The sequence below is a fragment of the Seriola aureovittata genome, chromosome 10, assembly GCF_021018895.1.
Source record: "Seriola aureovittata isolate HTS-2021-v1 ecotype China chromosome 10, ASM2101889v1, whole genome shotgun sequence".
Classification (NCBI taxonomy): domain Eukaryota; kingdom Metazoa; phylum Chordata; class Actinopteri; order Carangiformes; family Carangidae; genus Seriola; species Seriola aureovittata.
In genome coordinates, this window is record NC_079373.1 from 18,394,625 (window position 1) to 18,410,034 (window position 15,410).

At 43.5% G+C, this 15,410-nt stretch overlaps 1 protein-coding gene across 3 annotated transcripts in view; it reads right to left on the minus strand.

Moving 5' to 3' along the window:
* Positions 1–2,431: 2,431 nt before the first annotated feature.
* The window catches only part of rassf7a (Ras association domain family member 7a), a 34,136-nt gene continuing 21,157 nt past the window's right edge, over positions 2,432–15,410 (minus strand). For all 3 annotated transcript variants that reach the window (XM_056387750.1, XM_056387751.1, XM_056387749.1), the window contains 5 exons: positions 8,626–8,827; positions 6,928–7,856; positions 4,613–4,787; positions 4,396–4,503; positions 2,432–2,739 (listed from right to left, as the gene is read on the minus strand). In XM_056387750.1, coding sequence (XP_056243725.1) covers positions 2,708–2,739; positions 4,396–4,503; positions 4,613–4,787; positions 6,928–7,856; positions 8,626–8,728 — 1,347 coding nt within the window. In that variant the 5' untranslated portion in view covers positions 8,729–8,827 and the 3' untranslated portion in view covers positions 2,432–2,707. The remainder of the gene's footprint in view (positions 2,740–4,395; positions 4,504–4,612; positions 4,788–6,927; positions 7,857–8,625; positions 8,828–15,410) is intronic.

Below are 15,410 nucleotides of genomic sequence, written 5' to 3' on the forward strand. Positions count from 1 at the left end.
TAGGACCAGTAGCTTTTGCATTGTCTCCTATGGAGCCGACCTCTCTAATGCCACCTACTGTCAAGACTATTGGTGAGTGTTTTGTTTCAGTTTCAGTTTCATCTGTGTGGTTTAGTCAAGATAATCATTCTCATAATGATTTTGACAATTTGAGGTCAGGGGCCCTCCAGGGGTTCTTGAAGAAGTTCCAGGAGGCCCTCCAGTTAAAAAAAAATTGAGCATTAGAGGAGGTTTTCTAGTTATTAACACTGTGGTAAAGTAGCACAAATCTGAGCTCTAAGTAAGAAAATCATCAGTTGTATCCATGGTATATGTTTGTAAAAAGTATTCTTAAAGTGAGAAGTAAAGTTTCTACTCAAATCAGTTGTGGTATCATGTATCTTGCTTTGTTTTAAAATGTAATGCATTTCTCTGCATCAGTGTTTTATTCCCATCATTGCATTGACTCATTGTGACACAGTGAAATAGATAAGTGCAGTATGTCAGTCTCATTAACTTGTGGCCCCATTCATCATCATACAGTTATGTGGACGTGCGGATGCTCACTCGCGTCCACATCGAGGAGGTTTTTTTCCCCAGACACCCACTGCCTGTTATAAATATTGATCAGTTTCCTTCTTAAAGCGGTCCAACTTTCTACATTCATCCAAAACTGTCTGAAGTTAGATTCAGATGGGCTTCCTGTAGAGTGCCATTGTATGAGCAAAAATAATTACTTCAGTGCTGTGTCCTGAAACATCAACGTAATCTGTTAATGTCCCGTTTATGAGATTGGCATCCTCCGGGTTTAGATAAGAGTTGGGTGAGGTTGGACACATTTCACTTTGCATGAAGGATGACTGGGGGAAAAAAAGTACAACAAAGGCCTGAGGTCATCAGAAAATAAAACATTTCATGTCAAGAGTCATCATTTGTGCAGTGATTTAAAGAAATATACACTTTTTTTTACTGACTCTGCTATTACCCGACACTGAATACAGCAATTCTTATGGCACGCAAAGAGAAAGACTGTATTTTTTATTTTAAGAGTGTGTGTAGTATCCATCATGTCCACAGGCAGGCGTCAGTGTTGCGCCAGGGCCTGGGCTTGTCCAGACAGTGGGAACTAAACAAGGATTTGAAGCTTATCGAACTCCTGCCAAGCCAGACAGCTCTAAAGCTTCTCAGCGTAATCCAATTCAACATAATTAATCATAATATCTAAACTGGCCATCTCATGTAGTCCTCTTTAATTCTACACATATGGTCAGAAGTTAACAGCATTGGCACAAAGTGGAAGTGGTTGTTAAAAAAGAAAGTCCTATATTTTTGATGCTTTGGAACATTTTAAACATTTTTTGATATCCATTTATGTGTACTGTACACTGAAATGGAAAGAAAATATGTGCTTTGCTTGGGATTTTACCTGGTGAGTGTTGGCAGATGAGTGTATTTATAGATATCCACAGGGTTCCAGTCCGGGGTTAGCCAGAGCACTAGGGAAACTCGCGTCACTCACTGTGTGACAGCCAGCATATTTACTCTCCAGGGTAAACAAACAGGAAAGGGGTGGAGGACAAAAGTGTTGTGTGCAGAAATCTGTAGTTGCGCAGTTGTTTGTTTAGCCTATAACAGGGAGATTTTTTATTACAAAAAAAAAAGTAGATTTGTTGTCAGTAAGATGTTGAGAGATAGAGTCCACTTCAACTCAGAGGGGTAAAGTCCACAGTGTTCTGTAATCATATGTCCTCTGGTGGAAGAACCAGATATCCTTATTGAAAAGATGTAGTACTTTGTACAGACACCAAGGTCTCCTACTGCACTGAAGCTTTAGTGTTGTCTCTCACTCGTCAAGTCGCTTTGAATAAAAGTTTCTGCAAAATGAATAAATGTAATGTTATGAAATGGTAAGAAAAAGAGAGGCAACTAATTACATAAATAGCAAGACCATTCAAGCAACTTTAAGGTACATTTAGAACTAAATAGGTTGCTAGTTAGGCTTCACAAATACTCAGTCTGCAGTGGCCTTGCATCTTTATTGTCATGTCTTATATATAAACTGTGTTACATCACCCATAACGGCAGTAGCTGTGATGTCAGGAAGTTTGCCACATTTCCCTCTGCATCCAAGGATGCACTTAGTGAACTTTCAATCATCTGTGAATATCAGCTTTAAAGTGCCCAGAAACGATCCTGTGGCATCGAAGGACCCGTTCTACCACAAGCATCCATATTCCAGAACCTATAATATATTCATAATGCATTTCACATAGGAGCTTCATGGCACTGTAATTTTTAGAAAGTGTACACTGGTGTGTAAATTATTTACTGCAGAGTACTGCAGATGCGCTGCACCTCCACTCCTAGTTACTGTGTCATTTAAACAAGGATGATTATACGTAAATGTAATTCCATAAAGAGGGTATTCAAAAAACAATCACTCCACAAAAGATTATCTAAAACACAATACACATTTTTATTATATTTAAATACATAGTAATAGTAATAATTTCTCTATGTAAAAGGTTTCTAAATTATTTTACATTTCATACAGATACATTGAAGTGTTTAGAGTAGCAAAACTCTGTAAATATATTTGTCTTATGTATATACAGTATGTATATCATGGTAGATTGAATAATGACAAGAGTTACAAAGAAAGGGGTCAAATAAGAGGTGACGGTGACAGAACAGTGAACAAGTTTCCCTTGGCCCTGTGGTCCATGTTTTATCTCCATGACGACTCTCGGGATGTCAGGACTGCAAAACACACAAAAATAAGTGGGGATGATGATCCCTTTGTTTGAAAAACACTTTTGTGCTACAGACACAGCAGGAGAGAGACCTGGCTCGATTCAGAAATACACACATGCCTATGAGAAACACAAAGTGACACAAGACCAGTTACTGGGTTCTTTACCCATAGAGGCTGTGGACTATGACTGAAGTCTTGTAGTCAGGAATAGCATTTTGGGACAGAGTTGAAAAGCATGTTTCTATAACAAGCGCTGAGACGTCTGTCATTGCTAAAGCAAGGAGAGGTTGTGTAATCCCACAAAAGAAAAACACCACACAGCAGACTGTAAGGAGAAAGTGCACACGCAAACACACGTTACTTTGACCTGTCAGCATAATACAAAGACATATAATGACATGCTAAGTGCTATGATACAGTAAATATTGGTTTAGGTGGTTTGGATAACCAAATGTGGATTACGGTGTAGAAGACGGTCAAAGCACAGAGCACAACAGCATCCCTTATTCGCTTGATGATTGTTATTAGGACTTAGGTTAAGTAAGATCATCCTAAATCTACAATACACTGAGGTACAATGCAAGCTATGACAGGTCAAATGTTAGGTGTGATGACAGCAAAAGAACCATCCCAATGGAAGAAAAGAAAAATACTGTAACAACTCCTGGCCCTGTGGCACTACTTTTGAAATGTATCCCTTCTTTTAGCGCGGAGCTTGACAAAAATAGACTGGCAAAAAGCTGTAAGCTCCTAAAATAAGTTGCACTGTCTTCACAGCAGAACAGAAAGAGAACAGTAAGATACATTTCTCTGTAGGCAAACAAGGGCAAGGCTTCACACAGGAAGAGAATGGGACAGTGCAATACATTTTTGCAGAGCCCTCTGTGAAAGGCTCTTGCTCTTTGGAAGTCAAGCATCACCAAAGTACAAGGCATTGTATAGATACAACCCCCTCACACATAAACCGTATCCATACATAAAAGGCAAACTGAAATGACATTGGTCTCATATCTTTCCATGTCACATTATAAAAACAGTGCTACAATCAGAATGTCTGCTACAGTCATTCCCGGGGCGATCGTTGTGTTACATGGAGATACAGTGAAAAGCAGCTGTCGGCAGACGATTGTTGACTTGAGGGTGGGGAAGGCCACTCTGTATTACAGAGGGTGGGGGGGTGGGGGGGGGGGGGGGGGGGGGGTTTAGGAGCAAGTTCCCAGATGCTTTAAAGTATCACAAAAGCAGTTACTGTTAGTCCAGAAGCAAACAGTGAGAGGAGGAGGGCAGGGAGTAGAGGCGTTGAGAGAGGGTTAAAGAATGCAGCAATATATGAGAATATGGAAAGAGGAATGTGGAAGATTGAATCAAGTGTAAAGGGTTAGGAACACGAATCAGCAGAAGACTGAGAGTTAGGAGCAGAAGAGGAGTCTTTCAGCCTTTAAAGGTAGAGCACAAGGAAGCAGCTGAGAAGTAGCAGGGACCTCCACCTTACAGTTGCTTCCACTACCCAACACCAAAAACTGCAGGTTTAGCTTTAAACCCAATCAAGCTGGGGTAGAGAGTATAGGGAGCAAAGGGCTCTGGGACCAGGGGACGGGCAGGGCAGGAGAGGAGCAGAGCAGGATGGACTTGGGAAGCAGCAGGGTCTCACACATACACACCCTCAGGGTTGAGACTGGACACTAGAGGGTTTTGCAGGTTTCGTGGATGTCCCAGGAACTGTTTGGCAGTGGGGCGAGGCGGGGATTCCACTAGAGTTACACTGTGGCCTGACAAAGAGATAGAAATGTGTTTAGTGGGCAAGCCATCACTCTTTAAGCCACCACTCATGCAATGCTGTGTCAAAGATTGAACATCTGTTTTAGTTTGTTTCCGTACTTCCATTCGTGTATCCGTCTTGCAGAAGATGTGCAAGTTCTAACTGCTCTAGCTGCTCCTGAAGCTCTGTGCGTGAATGGGTGTGCGCAGGCAGGACACCTGTCTGTTGAATGAACTGCTGCAGGTTACACTGCCTCAGCTCCTTATTCAGCTCCTCCAGCTCCTCCTGTTTGGCCTGAGATGGAAAAGAACACAGATGAGGTGGGGAAAACAAATGACAACTGAGAGCTCAGATCAGTCTACCACTGACTCACTGAACACTAACACCTTGTTTGCCTGTAAACAGAAATGGGCACAGCATATGAAAATGGGATAAAATTCTGCCATGCAAGATTTGAATGAAAATGTATTAATGTATTTATAAAGCAGAACTACTTTATCTTGCCTTGAGGTCACATTACTATTAATATAATCACAAAGTGTCCTTTCACCACAAGGGGGCAGCAGAGTCTACAAGTCTATACACAAAGTGTTTAAGGTCACCATCACACCATTAGGCTACAATGAATCATCGAAGTTGCACAACTACCATCATCGTTTTCTGATTCCATCAAATTCCGGCAGCCTGAGGCAAACTCATAGATGATACATAACAATGCTGATTTCCCTGCTGTGTTTTTAAGTTGTCTTGACTGACCACATGCCACGGGGAAAGATATTCATGAGCTCCAATTATTGGAAATGTGGAGTTCAGAGATCATCCATCTAGACAGTGGCATCACCTTTGCACCCACAGATTAAACTCTGATGTACACAAACAGGCCGGTCAATTAGTCTTAATCAACTATCCATTTGTGTTTAAATCAATGTGTCTGCACACAGCTCAGGAAGCAGCAGCAGCAACATGCTATGGCTCCCATCCCCAGAGCCTGTGCGTCTATGCGTGTGTGTGCATGTGTGTGTACGTGTAATTGATGGTGGACTGAGGCAGTCTGCTGAGGCAGTTCACACCTGCAGGTCTGCCTCCATTAGCTTAATGACAGGAATGCTGTGCTCATCACCACCTACACTTAAACACTCGGCTGGCAGCCTCGACCGATCAGCTCACCGATGACTGACACTGCAAAACATCAACCCCTTTCCAGTGCTATGCATTGACATTTATTATACCATTTCATTTAAACAGCGTTAACATGTTATTTACAGGAATTAAAAACATCTTATTTCCCTCAGACAATTACTGCGTGGGTGCCTCCGTGGTTACATTTCAGATTATAAACACTTACATGTGAGGACACGGTGGTAAATATACTGGTATGTATAAAAAACAAAAGCCTAATACCTCTGTTCTGTCGAGGGTTGCTTTCTATATAACTGGCAAACTGATCGTGACAAACAGTCCCTCTCTGTCCCATCAAGCAAGCACTACATCTGAGTCATACACATCCCCGTGACGATGACTGTCTAAAGAGCAAATGAGCTTATCATTATGTTTTCATCTGTTTTGAAGCCACTTTGCTATTACCTGGAGTCCAGTGGACTGAAAATGGAACACATTTGATTCTTTCAGTCCAGACAGCCTTAGTTTATGAAGACAGTGAAACACTGGACTGCAAAAAGTTTCACATTGCGCTCTATTAAAAAACATTCAAAACACCATCTACCAGACCAAAATTAAAGAAGCATAAAATTTTCTTCGGAACTAGTCTGCGTCAGCTCCATGCAGTGAATACCCGAGTCTCAGGCTTCATTTGGAATATGAGGAAACTCATAAAAGTTTCACTTCAAACTGGGTTAGGCTTTTATTGATAGAGCTGCATCTATGACAACCACCAAAAGTAAACAAACAACGACGCCACAAACTATGATTGGTTGAGTCTGAGTAGATCCAATAAAAGGAGCTTTTGTTCTACCAATCAATCCTCTTTAATCTTTGTTTCCGTACAAGGTACAAGAATAAGAAGATATCAGTCCATGTAATATAAACACCATTAGTAACCACGTGTTAAGAGCATGCATGCAAAATGACACCTGCCAAACCAGTTCATCTAGACTGTAAATAGTTCGTCAGACAATAAAACATTTTCATGCAAGGTAGGATATAAACATACAGCATTCATGTCATCAGAATTTCTTTAATATTTGTTTTCATATCAAAATGACACGATAGAACTGGTGCCTTTTTACTCCATATTCCTTTTCCTTTTTGTGAGTGTCTCTGCACTGTTGTGTGTCTGCTGCAGTGTGGAGGTAGGAGAGGGATACAGGTTTACAGTATGGCTACAAGAGGGTCTGTGCTACAGCCCTCAAATGGCAACACATCGGCTGAAGCGGATTTACAGCCCTCTCTCCAGAACCGTGACCTCTCTCCTTACCTGCAGCAGAGACTCTGCCTTTCCCAGAGCCTTGTCAGTCTCAGATAGCTGCTCCTCCAGCTCTGTCCCCTGCCTCTCCTGGCTCTGGAGCTCTGCCTTCACAACATCGAGGGACTCCTCAGGCCCGTTGGTTCTCCCTTCCGCCTGGCTTTCCCGCTGGATCTCTTGCTCCAGCTGAGCAGAACGGACGGAGAACTCATGGAGCCGTCGCCCACAGTCGTCCAACTTGGCATGAAGCTCCCCCAGCTTCCTCCTCATCCCTCGCTCGTTCTCCCCCTCTGCTTGAAGCTCCTCCTCCCAGTACTGCTCGTGGGCAAGCTCAGCCTGGTTCCTGCGCATTACTTGCTCCAGAGTGTCCATCTCTTCCTGCAAACGAGTGTCAGAGACTGGTGAGGGACAGGGAGATGGGTAGGGACGATCCCAGGTATGTGAGTCCCTCTCTAGGGCTTCCAGCTGGCCCTCGATGGCCCTTAGTCTCTCCTGCTGCTGAAGAACTTTCCTAAAGACCTCGTCTTTGGATGGGCCTATAGGTGGTGAAGGAGAGGGAGATGGCACATGAGGGGATACGGGGCTGGGAGAAGGGGAGGGAGAGGCTCTCTGTTCTGGAGAGTCCCGAGGAGACCTCTTAAACTGTTTGGCTTTGGTTCTAGGAGAGGTGGATGGCCCCAGGTTGAAGGTGAGTGCTTTCTTAGGCTGGCTGCGTTTCGATGACTCTGGCTCAGGATGCTTGGGCAGTGGAGGGGGAGTTGGCCTGTCTTGTTTTGCGCCGGGTCCGTCACTACTGCTAGGACCAGTGCGTCGGAGAAAGAACTGAACCTCACTGCCATGTTGGCCTAACTTAGCCAGAGACTCCAGAGGCCTCTCTGTGGCCAACAGCTGCCTCTCGGTGTCCCTAAGACGCTGGATCAGAACGTAACGGCCTGTCTGACCTGGGGACGGAGACACAGAGAGTGTAAGTGAACATATGTACCACAAAATAACACAAATTATGCAGTTGTAGAAGCTGCATGACACTGTTTTTTCTGAAAAACTGTATTATAATATGATCTGTTGGTCAAATTTTTTCTTCTTCTGTGTAATTAGAGCAGTGAGTTTGACTCCTCCCACTGGATCTACCCAAGTAATGCTATGTGAACACATGACATCAGACACATTATGATGATGCTGATACCTATAAATCTCTGCCTTTGAGGATTGGAATAAAAGGCTGCTGCGTAGGACTTGCACAACATGTAAAATGTTCAAATAAATTGAAGTTTCCACAAGGACCTTGAAATTAGGACAAACCCTCCCTAATGACTTGGCAGGCAGCTCACTCATAGAAGGAGGAGAGCGCTAAATCTGGAGTTATGTTGTTCAATGCTGCTGCATCGTATGACTTGAATAAAGCTGGCGGATACAGGGATGGAGAGCCGGCTCAAATCCAAGCTGACCCCCTGGCAATCCAGCAGAGTTTTCAATTTGGGTCAGCGGAAAAGGAAAAGGTGAGTGCAGAACAGGACCGCTGCGATCGCGACATGTGTAAGTAATCTGGTTTTGTCTGCATTAAATTCTCATTGCAGGGCAGGGCTGTTATCTAATCACTTATGGCCTTTAGATAAACTGTCAAGGAAACAAGTGAAGTGCCAAGTAACAACAGCTTGGATGCTGGTATCCCAAAAATGATGACACAATAATTTCAGAGCTTGAAATGCTCACCAATGGCCTGTGCCAGAGCAATGACCACATCCTGACAGGACGTCTCCTCAGATAAGCCACACACCACCCGCACCACTCCGTCCACCCACACTTTGAGCTCCATCAGGGACCAGGCAAGGCAGGGTGTAGGGTAAGATGGGTCTTCGAAACAGGTCACTTCAGCTCTTGGCTTGATTCAGGTCAGTGCTGCATGGCACTAGCTCTGTAAGAGACAAAGAGCAGAGACAGAGAGCTCAGAGGTGTGATGATTGCGATTGATGATTAATCCAGACATTTCACTTCCTGGTTGGAAGACAGGACTTTTGTAAATGAAGAAACAAAAGGCATGTTCTTTGGTGTTACTTTGATTTCACTGAGTTGTAAATCATGATGCAACATCTTACCCTTACATATGACACAACTTATTATGAATGTAAACACAACGCACCGCCAGCTGTCACGTACAGATACATAGCACCCTTATTTTGTTGAAATCCCAGCTTCTAGTGATGTCAAACGTGCTGTGCTGAGTGAGAGCATCATTGAATTGTAAATTTCAACACTAGCAGCTGACGGGTAGAGCAGTGTAGCATTTTGTAAAGTTCCTAGTGGTTAGTTAAGAGCCACGGCAGTATCTTGTGGACCTGGGAGCATAAATGCCAATCTGTAACCCAATTAAACGCTCTGCTGCCCTCCTTCAAAGCCGTTATGATAGCTTACTGCCGAGGGGAACGGACAGGGAAAGTGGAGCAACTCAAGTGTGTCTATGTTTGGGAGAGTGTGTTTGTGTGGGGAGAAATACATAGAAACATAGCAGGAGACAGAGAACAAGTGTATGTGTGTGTGTGTGTGTGTGTGTGTGTGTGTGTGTGTGTGTGTGTGTACACTTGTGTCCCTCAGTTTGATCCGCCTCAGCAGGACCAGAACTGGGTCTTATCCGCCTTCAGAGCAGATCAGCAGGTGTCCTAAGACACATCTGGGCAGAAGGTTTAACCTAAATGAATATCATTATGTTCACTCCTCACTCCGCCTGTCTGTACTTTTATAGCTAAGCTTCAAAACGAGGTAATAAAATACCGCAGTGCTCATAAAAAGTGAAATGCCTCGGGCGGTGGTAGGATTATCTGTAGAACTTGGCACCGCAAATGAAACTTTGTAGCCTAGGTGGGTAAAAGACAACTCTTCACCCACAGTCAGACAGATGGTGTTCTCTTTCTATCTGTCTGTCCGTCTCTCCAGTTCTCAATGGGAGGTGTTTAATACTGAGCTCCACCATTATCTTGCCCCTCATTCAGTGCCTGGCTCTGCTCCACTGGCTGCCTATAGGGAGCTGCTTTGGAGGAATGCACTGACTTCATCTGCCAGCCGGAAGAATTCCTGCTTTTCTTAACAAAGCCCTCACCCCGCCCCTCCCCTGCTGCTGACCTGGCTGCCCCGCACCACCATTACTTCACCACTGTTTGGATGCCAAACACAAACGCTGCTGGGGAGCAACAGCCTATCTGATGTGGCAACAGCATCAACATGACACCACATACAGAGGGAAATGACGGCACAGCTCGGGACATTCAACCTGCAGAACGAGATCACAGGAAACAAGCGGGAGATGGGGACGGATGATCACATGTGGAAGAAATTCCTTTGAGCGATCTGAGCGGGGCGATTTCATCTGGAGCAAAACTTGATGTGAAAAAGGAGCGCTTATCAAAATCAAACACCAGAAATTTGAACACAGCAGAAATGTCAACATTTTGCTTTCAGAGGGCACAAAATGTTCTGTGATGTTATACATAATTAAGCCTAACTGGTTGAGTCAGAGAGTAAGTAGAGATCCATGTACTTCAGCTGTAATGCTTAAAAAAAAAAGAAGAGGTAAACAGGAAGAAACATTTAAAAAAATATTTGAGCACAGAAATGCTACTTTACAGGCCTGAACCAGACTTTCCTCTTCTACCTCCTCTTCATACCTTGGAGTAAGAGGCTGAACTCTTGACATTTGTGTCAAATACAGGCCTGCATGTATAGCGAAATTATGTCCTATCTAACTGTAGTTGATGCAAACAGAGTTGCAGACAATTCCTCACCAGAAGTTTTTTTTTCTTATTTTTTTATTAATATCTGTCCAAGTTTTGTATGTACTGTAACAACCACATTAAAGGAGAACACAAACACAAAAACATCTCCCAGCAAAGAATGTCACTCTCCCATGATGCTAATTCTTGTCCCTCCTGGCTGATGAAATGTGATAATCTGCACCAACAGGAAACAAACAGGCCTGTGAGTCTCAGGTTGCTGTCTATTCTCTCTGTCGCAGGCGCTACAGCAGCGAGAACCAGACATCCGCCTGACCCATCTCCTTTTCTCAACGCAGCTCAGGAGTCCTGTGTCACTTCTCACTGATATACAGACACAGGAGAGGCACCTGCACATTGTTTGTAAAAGGTAGTCTCAAAATCATGAAGCATATCATTTACGTGGACATGTGAAGAAATAGATGACGTTCAAAACATTGCAGAACAGTCTGCCAATCAATACATTTGATATCCAGAAAAAGAGGATGACTCTACTGCAGAGTATTTGTTTTCAGAGTCAACATGCAAATGCAGTGGACAAACAAGACCGCTTTGCACATGTTCAGAGTCACACAGGCACACACCCATTCTAACCCAGACCACTAAGATTGTCCAAAACCCATTTCACCCACATGTCAACACTCCACATCCCTTAACCACACCCCTTAAACCTCAGGTCACCACCTCCCCCCAAATGAAAAAAAAAAAAAAAAAACGCATCCAAACTCCCACCTCTACTTTCATCCATGCCCCACCCACCCATAACAACACAGGCCACAGTTTCAGTTGAAACTCTGAGCTCTGGCTGTCACATGTTTTCTCAAAGAAAGCAAGCCAATCATTAAGAAAATGTACAATCACTTTGTAGGTAAACAGCAAACTGAAGCAATCAAAAATGCCCAAGCTACAACACAATCCATATCCCCACAAAAAAAAGCCACTTGAGTGGATTGTCTGCTGAATTGAATAAAGAAAAACAGACTAGTCATACTGTATGATGAAAGGGGGAGAAAGGGAGACAGGGAGGAAGACAGACAGTGCCAAAATGAGAAAGAGGGGAGAGAAAATGTGGGGGGAAAAAAAACGCTGGCAGATGGACAGATAAAGAGGGAGAGAGAGCGTGGTAGAGAAAAGAACAGTGATTGGAGCCATGTGCCATTCCCTCTCTCTCCCCTCTCATCATCACTCACCCATCCAGCTAACCCGCTTTGCGTCTTTCATCACCCTGTCTGTCCCTCTGTCTGTCTCCCTTCAATAACAGCCTCCAAGCTCCTCTGTGAATTCGACTCAAGGCAGAAGTGGTTAGCATCACAGCCCTGCAGACACACGGTGCATGATTCGGCTCGTCTGTGTGCCACTCTGTGTGAGCAACAGTGTCAGGCTGTGAAATGAGGGACCTTTTTGGACAAAACTGGGCACAAAGAAGCTTGCTTATGCCCAAAACTACCGCTGTCTACGCACAAGGCTTGAAAATAAACATCTGTGATATGATCTGATTCGGCTGATTTTTCCACTGGAGGTCATCTTCATGATATGAATCCATGTCTTTATGGTTAAAAAATAAACAAATGACATCTTGTACAGACAAGAATCTTATTGGAGACGTGTAGAACACGTACCTTCCATTCATTTTTGTTTTACTCACACATGAGAATCCAAAAATGCATGCAAAGCATGCACAGACAGAGCCCAAAAAACCCACACACGCACAAGTACAAATGTACGAGTATTCACGCAGCTGGACAGACACACCCTAATACCAGAACTTCCTTTGCAAAGGTGTGAACATATGATTTGTTAGTCATTAACAGCACTGGGGAAACATCCATAAAAGACTTATCAACTTATCAGGAAAATTCCAATCAAACTCTTTTATGTACTGTAGCTTCTCAACACCTGAGCCCTCAGGCTACATGAACAGTATGCTTACTGGGTGTGTAATGTGTGACTATGTGTGAGAGTGTGTGTGCATGGAAAATGCACAGTACTATGTACTGCTAGTGCAATGGTCAAAGGTTGGGTATTCATGTGTTCATGTACAAGCTTGTATGTGTAAGTGTGTTTGAAGGCAGACATACCACTTAGGCCTATCTTTAGGAGAGACTGCTCCAGCCCACAGCCATTACTGTGTTATCTCTGCAGCAACACAAGTCTAAGGAACAATGGCAGGAGTAAAGGGCAGAGTGTAAACATCACACACTGCCTCGGATCCAAACCACAGACGGATACACAAACACACACAAAAGACAAAAAGGGTAAAGAAACAGCAATCCGTATCAGTATCAGCAGAGAAAAGAAGCCCCTAGCCCAAGCTGGTTAAAGGGCACATAATTAGTCACAAATCACTGTTAGAGGACAATGAACAGTGGTAGGAGAAGCCGTGCCCTCTGTGCCACTCTGCTCCAGGTTGGAAGGGACACGCAAACACTCGAAGAGCCAGTAACACGCTGGCACCGAGCAGCCTGGTCTCATCTGTACTGCAGAGACACTATTGTTGTCCCGGTTCCACACTCAGCAGACAGTGTTGTCTCTTTTGTGGCCTCTGGCATCGCTGGCTCGCCTGCCACGCTGCGCCACGCCAGCTTTTACTGCCATTCCGCTGTGCCCACATGTTACCACTGATAAAACTAATAAAAAGGCAAAACAGATACTTTTTTTTTTTTTTGGCCTCTCTTGCCTCTTGGTTTTGCATTCTTTATTCCTCCTCCTCCTTCCTCTCGTCATCCAGCGTTTCAGTCGACCAAGTGAGTGGAGTTTATGTGCTCAAGGACCAATGAGACCAAAAACACACAGAAATAAGTCCACAACAAGCCCATAGTTAAGAGCAGCACAATAATTATTCATAATGGTAGAAAATCATCATTAAAACTGTCTCTCCGTGGAAATGTTGTAATTAATCACATGGGTATTCTCAAGTCACTTCTTCATAACACAACAAGGAAAATTTCTAATGTCAACTTGCACACAAGAGTTGTCTCACACACACACACACACACACACACACACACACACACACACACACACACACACACACACACACACACACACACACACACACACACAACCTCTTTTATGGAGTCAACTGTTGAGGTGTCTAAAATTTGAAAACACCTTAAATTTGGACAAGAGTATCCAGGTGGTGCTGGGAGAAACCGATTGGCTCAAAAAGTGATCATCATCCATATTAACAAAGAGCGAGATTTAGGAGTCACAGTCCAAAGGCTTTGAAAAAGCTTTTTAGAAATGTCACTTTGTTGCTTCTCTTTTCTTCCACCTGCACTTGTCTTCAATTAAATTTGCAATGCGATGGTTTGTTTGTTTTTTAAACAAATTCACCATATTTTTCAAAAGCTCAATATCATCTCATTTCAAAAGATAAGAAGTCTCTCTATAAGTAAAAGTTGCCTCATGGGGACCAAGTTAGTCACACCGACAGCACATTCACATGGTATTTGGGGAGATGATTTACATAACATTAAAATCACTGACAAGCCTAGCCTAGTAGCCTCATATTTTTATCTGTTCATGATTGTATCTCAGACAGACAGATCTTTCTGATCTCTGGCAAAGAAAGTGATGCTTTCGACATTCTCCAAGAGTTACTAGAGAAACTACATCCAAGATCTGAGGGCATCTATTAGTGATATTACGATGTAAACACATCTCTCATGAGATAATTTGCTTTTATAGTATCTCACAAGGCAGTGAAATGCAGTTAAAATAAAAGTCACAGCAGGATTATTTATTTTGTCTGAGAGGTGTTAGTAAAACATCAGACAGCGGTCTGCTCACTGTGTGGTACATGCTCAACTTCTGTGGCTCTGTTTTTGAAAAGGGAGCTGGGTTATGTGTGATCTAGTTTGTGCTGGTAAAACAACAGTTCATTTGCGTGTAGGCATTGGTGCATTCTCATGTGTAAAAGTGTGTATTTTACTACGACAGTGACTGTGATGCATCATCTACTTCACAGTGGAGGGCCAGGCTGCAGCAGGCTCTCCAGACACACTGCTTGTTAATTAGACTGAACGGTTGCCTGGTTTCCTGCTAACGGAGCTTCACTGAAGCTTCTACACACCTGATGAATAATGCATTTTTTCACAGCACATTAATTTGGCAAATATTTCTCGGAACAAAGTCCAAACGCTTGTGACCGACTAGCTCTTTGAAAATGCCCCCCCCCCCTGAATGTGTCTATACTCTATTGACATGCTAATGACTCAGCGCAAAGGAATCAGCAACAGCACTAATAAGCTTTTGTTGCCATACTTGCATACAGGGATCTGTCGCTGCAGCCTTCAGCCTTCTCCATTATAATGATTGGCTCGTCCAAGTGTGAAATCTCAATGAGGGTGGATCAGTGGTTCATTAACACAGGGGACATCATTGCCTCCAAATCAAGGGCAAATATGGGCAGCGTAGTATTTACAAAAGCAGACACTTTACTACGAGAGCGCAAGCTGAAACCTCCGATCACCTGGACAAAATGTGCTTTTTCTACTATTTACTGCTAGATCTCATGCACAGTCACCAAACATACACGCTGTGAAATCCCTGTGCCTGTAACTGATGAATGATGAGGGTTTAAAAAAGTTAACAGGCGATTGCTCCAGTTGATCTGAAGCAGGCCTCGACATGGTCATTCTGAATCTGGCCATCACCTGTGGCTGTCACTACCACTACAGACACACTGTGTAAAACAGCACTTAGTGTGAAATCCCAGTCATCATGAATCAC